The sequence below is a fragment of the Phaethon lepturus genome, unplaced genomic scaffold (genome assembly GCF_000687285.1).
Source record: "Phaethon lepturus isolate BGI_N335 unplaced genomic scaffold, ASM68728v1 scaffold18096, whole genome shotgun sequence".
Lineage (NCBI taxonomy): Eukaryota > Metazoa > Chordata > Aves > Phaethontiformes > Phaethontidae > Phaethon > Phaethon lepturus.
In genome coordinates, this window is record NW_010545761.1 from 53,546 (window position 1) to 59,626 (window position 6,081).

Below are 6,081 nucleotides of genomic sequence, written 5' to 3' on the forward strand. Positions count from 1 at the left end.
AAAGGGGAAGAGACATTGCCACATTAAATGTGCTGACTGTCTCCTCTGGGGCGCGCGTGTATCTGCAAAGGAGGGAACTGGACTGGCCCCAGGCTGCACCTTGGATATTCTTCCTCTGTCGTAAAAAGCCGAGCCATAGCGAGCTTTTCTAAAGCTGACTACAGGATTTGGACACATGAACATTTTTCTCCGTTGAACACTTGTCAACTTTGCATCAATTTAAGCTTTGCTAAACGGGAAATCTTTAATTGAGGGGGTGGCGCTCTTAAAGGACCACCTGTCAGTAATAAGTATGTAATTTTTTTGTTACAATTCTCAACTTCTAGCAGCACAGCTATGCATTGATTTATGTTAGAAATCTAGGAATGTTAAATTTATTTTGAAAATAAAGTAACTTCCAGATTTCACTTTTAAAGGTGATTTGGATGCCTCTTGTAAACTGCTTGAAAGTCAGACTATTAAGTAAATTGTAAATTTTATGGAAAATAAGATTTATATTTTTTATTATACTGAGACAGTTATTGTCTCATTGCTTAAAATTAAACCTAGTTTGGATGAAAGCCTTACGGATATAACAAAATACTTTTTTTTTTTTCCCTTGAGAACAATGTAAACTGAAAGGATTTTTTTTCCCTGGTCTCCATCTTCCCCCCCTCATATTTAAATTTTGAAATACCTTGTATCTCTTTACTACGAGATTCCTAAAATTCCTCTTTCATATTATTACAGAAAGGAACCAATACTGCAGTAAAATACAGATAGTCTAATGCTGAACTTAGAAAATATTTCACAGGAAAAATTTAGTTATATAAATTATGTCCTTACCTACAATGTTTCCAGGCATAAAGACAATGATGCTCATGATAATGGAACCTAGCCAGTAGAGGCCAATGGTTCTATAGCTTTGTCTGTTTAAAAAAGAAAAAAAAAACATAATTATTGCACCACCCCTAAAAAAACACTACCCCAAATCACCTTCAAATATTATACTGATTACCATGGTTGTATCTTAGTAAGTAAAGGTTTTAAAATCTGTACCACAAGTCAGCAGTGGATTCTTGCTTCTGAGAGGGGGATATGGAGAAATTCTACATTCATGTGTGAGAAGCTTATCACATGAATAGTACAGGATTTGTGCATACTTAGTTATTTGCTGTTACATTTCACTCATCTGAAGGCTTACTGCATGATTTTGCACATCACAGGTTGTACAAGACTATAAAAGAATTAATTGATTAATAATTAATTTCATTCTGTTAACGCTTCTATTACCAGCGGATACATTAGGCTCTGGAATTTAAGTACTTATGTTCTCCAACTCTTTGTTCAACACCAAGAAACATAAGAATCTTTAGATATAACCATTTTCTCTTAAACTGCATGATACTCTCTAACACAGATGAGAGATCATCATCATCATGCTAAGCAATACACTATTCCTACCATAAATATGTTGTCTGGAAAAAAAAAAATCACACATGATGTTAACGTGCATCCTCTTTAAGCTTTCCTTTTAACTAACACAAAGCATTCAGAGGGGCTAGGCTCTGCTGCAAAGTGAAGAAGACTACAACTCAATGCATATGCTGGGCTTATTCAGTTCAAAGAAAGAGTAACTTGGTAAGGGTACAATTCCTAAAAGTAATGAAATTTTAATAGTGTTGCTTTGGCCTAAGACATGAAACAGTTCTGAAAGAAAACTCTAAATACTGCATAGAAAAGAAAGCCCTTTGTAGGTTATACAAGAATGCAAGCAAAGTAAACACTACACAAATCAAAATTACTTACTCCCATGCAATAGCTGCCACCATCAACAGATACATCAGATAATGAACGGAGCCATCCCAATAGCAGATCACATGGCCATACGCAGTGTTCAGATATGGTTCACCCTAGGAAACATTATTTTTAAAAAGATACAGTGATTAGCGGAGGAAGAATAACAAATAATTACTAAAGAACAGCAGGAAAAAAATTCAGAAAAGTAACTGAAATCAGTTCAAGCCAGGGGTACGGTGTTTGACTGACAATCCACATTTCCGAGCACAAACCTGGTTTAGGTATGATTAGGTATAATTAAGTCAGTTCTATAGTTGCAAAATAAGGTGCAAGATGGAAGGGAAAACTCCTATGCATGACTGCTGTTCTGTTGTTCTGTCTGTAGCATTGTTCTGCTACATTATGGAAATACTACTTTTCCGTATTTTAGTGATAAAAACTACAAAATAAAGGTACATTTAACACAGAACAAATAAAGATATATTTAGCAGCCTAGAGATCTGCAACAGTGTTGAATACATTGATGACAACGTATAACCTTGTAAGGTCCAACTCATTTCACGCTAAAGTTCATGGAATCTTTTCAATGACTTCAGTGACTTTCATATCAAGCTCTTCCTGAGCTATTTTTGGTGGATGTTGATATTCAGCAGTCAACAGATTCTGCTGACTAGATATGTGGCATCATCATTTTTTAACTCTACTTTAATTCCTTTTAGTAAAGCGATTAGGCAAAAATAAAGGAGCAATTTTGTTTCCTTCTTGGTAACACATTTAGGTACTGCAGTATCCATCCGCTCCTGAGTGCTAAGTATCCATGGCTTTCCGCAAATGTGTACAGTCCATTAAATTCCCACAGAAGTTAATACAGAACAATATTCCTTAAACTAAGTGAAATAACATTGGAGCTTGAAAGGTATGCTATCTTTCCCAAAGGAGTCAGTGAAGGTTTTGTCCATAACAGTAATGAAACAGGTCAATGCCCAAATTCAAGGAGACCCTTTTGAATGTGTAAGCAGCTATTTTTCTGTGACAAATACTATTGCAGGTTATTTATAGTAAAGGTTTTATTTACATTTGTGAGCCAAACAATTGTTTACCTCTCGCAAGTAATGAGTCATGAATCCATCAATAATTCCATCCTGTTCCAGTCCAATTATCAGATTTACTACACTGGTAAATGCAAATACAGCATAAACTGTAATAAGATAAAGGGGAAAAACTAATAAAGATTTGCAAGCATGCAGTTGCTTCACAGTCCAATAATTTCAGTTAGGCAGAGCTCTATTGAACTAGATGCATCTACTTCGAGGTCACAGATATTTAACATACAGTATGACCTTCCCACATAGCTTACTATTTTTTAATTAGCCATTAGTCAACAAAGTTCTTGGGAAGCTTTTCTTAGGAAAGTGAAATTCTGTAGAGCTGTACACACAGCCTTCATGGAAAGTCAGTGTCTGCAGAAAGGAGCCCTTCAAAAATCCTGGTTACACGAAGTACACAACCTTGACTGCAGTCATCTCTTGGAAAGGAGAAAGAACAACAACAAGGAACTGGAGAGTGACTTGCCATTTTTGGAGGTGAGCAAAGCAAACTGCATTAGCCACAGCAGTCCACAGGAGATCTATCTGGCAAGCTAGCAAGTCACTCCTTTGAGACAGGAAATTTATTTGCAATAGGTTTATGTTATTTATTTCCTTTGACTTCAGTGTGAATGGAGAGTTCCTGGCCTCACGCAGAACACTGGGGACAGACGCCTACGAGTTGTAATGAGAAGGATGACAGAGGGCAAATACAGGTGGTTTGTATGCTGCTTTGCCTATGGGCCCATCTTGCAAAAGTTAAAAAAACAGCAGTGTTTTTTATTCTAGATTTTTGCTATAAGGTAATCTAGTTCTAAGGTTTCCTTTTAAAAGGTAATCTATATATCTATTCTTTTATGGCAAAGTATCAATCCAGAAATGTTTGTCCGAGTCGGCAGACAACCTGAGCCAGGAGTTGGGCTGGTTTGAACTTTCTTATATATCACAAAGGTGGGTTACCACAGAAGCCTAATAAAAATGGGAGAATTAAGGAATTCAATCATAGGAAGAACTAAGCCATGGAGGCCATTGATCCAAAAGATCCAAAAATCCAAATGAGTCCATTCAGGACGAGAGAAGCGTGAGAGGTCTACTGTGGTGCCTAACTCCTGATAAAAGTTGGATCTTAACAGGGCAGGTATGACAGTATTTCAAACACTTTCACAGCCCAAGTCAAGTGTTAGTCTTTTCAAATAAGAGGTCTGGCTTGTCCCCAAGCTGGATCTCCTATTTAAGAAGAATAAAAAGGTTCAAAAGAAGCATTATTTCTCCTCCTTTTTCCCCCAGTCTTTCTTTCTTTCTCGGCTCTTTAGCATCTCACCACTCTGGGTTCTGAAGCCATGCCTTCAATGTTCAATTGGAAATAACTGCCATATATTATCATTTATATAAATCATCACTTTCTGAATTTAGCTTCATTGTTACCAAGACATACCATAAAACAGCGGGTCTTTTGGTGGTTTTCTTTTGACAAGAACACGAGCCAACAGAGCAATAAAAACCAGAACCAGCAATCCAACTGCAACAATTGCCCAGGAACTGTAACAGTATTGAAAAGAAAAAGAATTTAAAAGAAAGACAGAATTTTGCTTCTTCAGCTTTTCTTATCAGCTATCCTCAAATGTGCATACTCTTAAAGTAACTTTTAATACTTTAAAAGGCTGCTTTTAAAGTCCATCACATAGTCTATTATAGTATTCGTTTTATAGTTTTGCAGAATTAATGTGCCTGTCTTTTCACATGTGACCATCTAAAAAAAGAAAATACAAAAATAGCTAGATAAACAACATATCCAGGAGTCTAGATTTGTTGGACTAAAATCAGTTTTCATACTGGTATCTGCAAAAATAAACAAAAACGATGGAAAACTTAAAGGCCACGGAGAGGTGAAAGTCCCAAACACACAGATTTCAAGGCCAAAAAGGATCATTAAGGTCATTTAGTCTAACCTCAGCAATAAATTATCTACTCAGGAAATTACTTATTTGCAAATAAAACACATTAGTCCCGTGGAACAGGAGTAGCAGTGTGGAATGCCTGGGATGGTTCTAGGTTTAATTTCCAGTTTTGGAAGCACTACCAAAGGTCTCTCCAGCCCTACAGGGCAGGATTGCTTGGGGGGGGTCAGTAATCAACACAGGTGGACTTGACAGGAAAGACCTTTTCTCTGAAGACAGGGCTATAATGATAGTGCATGTAAAGTGGTGGTGAAGGAAAGCACAAAAATCTTTGGCACAAAGCAAATTTGTCTCCTTCCCCAAGAAAACGCAAGTTAAGAAAATCAGTTTGAAATTGATTTATAGCTCTAAGTGCGTAAATTGTATTTAGTTCTCTTTAAAAGAGACTTTCCTTATCAGTCTTCACTTTTGTGTTTGTGTATGGGAAAAAAGGTGGGGAAAGTTAGGCAAAGTCCAGAAGCATAAGCTAAAAACATTTGGCACATGATTTCATACATAGTACCACTCCGTGCGTCAAGAAAACAAACTGTGTACAAATAACGCTATGATAATTTCAGCCTTAGTGAAACTTGACTTTAAATTATTGAAAAAATTTTGCCAGATTAAATATTTCAGAATATATACACACATACTTTCTGAGTCAGGATGAGCAGTACTAGCTTGTTGATTTATTTTATGGTTTGAATCTTCTGCTACTCTGTTTTTCCAGTGATGAATTTCTTCATGCCATTACAGCTGTTAATACTGCAGTGACTTTTCACTGTGGTCTATCAATTTGAAATAAATATTGGCAATGAATCAAGTAAGTCAGCATGTGTTATTCGGCATTTCTCTAGCAGTAAAAAAACAAAAAATTAAGTTACCGGCCAGAAGGAGAAAAATGGGGACGGAGCAGATATAGCAAAGCCTTAAAAACATCCACCAAGTATTTGTGCAGTGAAGTTGCAAAACACCCCAGGCTGTGAGATCACAAAATACCACACAGCCCTTTAAGTATACTGGGTTTTCCACGAGAAAAGACCTTTCTTTTCTAGACCTGCGGTCTAGATCCTATTTTCTTTGCCGGAGCGAGGGCATATGGACATTTACAGTTAAAACTCGCTCGTCTTACGAGGAGCGTGAAGCGTGCGGCTCGGGAGCCTTCAGAGGCTGCTGAGTTCTTCTATTCGTTTTTAAATAGAATTGGATTTTGTTTGTGAATGCCTTGACAGGGCAGCCGGGGGGAGGCCGCAGAGCCCCGGGACAGGCTCCAGCGCCCG

At 37.2% G+C, this 6,081-nt stretch overlaps 1 protein-coding gene across 1 annotated transcript in view; it reads right to left on the reverse strand.

Annotated features, from left to right (window-relative positions):
- Window positions 1-4,423, reverse strand: part of TM6SF1 (transmembrane 6 superfamily member 1) — a gene marked incomplete at its 5' end in the record, with an annotated part of 19,401 nt that extends 14,978 nt beyond the window's left edge. Inside the window, 4 exons of the mRNA XM_010289064.1 lie at window positions 826-908; window positions 1,789-1,892; window positions 2,880-2,977; window positions 4,300-4,423. Of these exons, the coding sequence (XP_010287366.1) occupies window positions 826-908; window positions 1,789-1,892; window positions 2,880-2,977; window positions 4,300-4,423 (409 nt within the window). The remainder of the gene's footprint in view (window positions 1-825; window positions 909-1,788; window positions 1,893-2,879; window positions 2,978-4,299) is intronic.
- Between the last annotated feature and the right edge of the window lie 1,658 nt (window positions 4,424-6,081).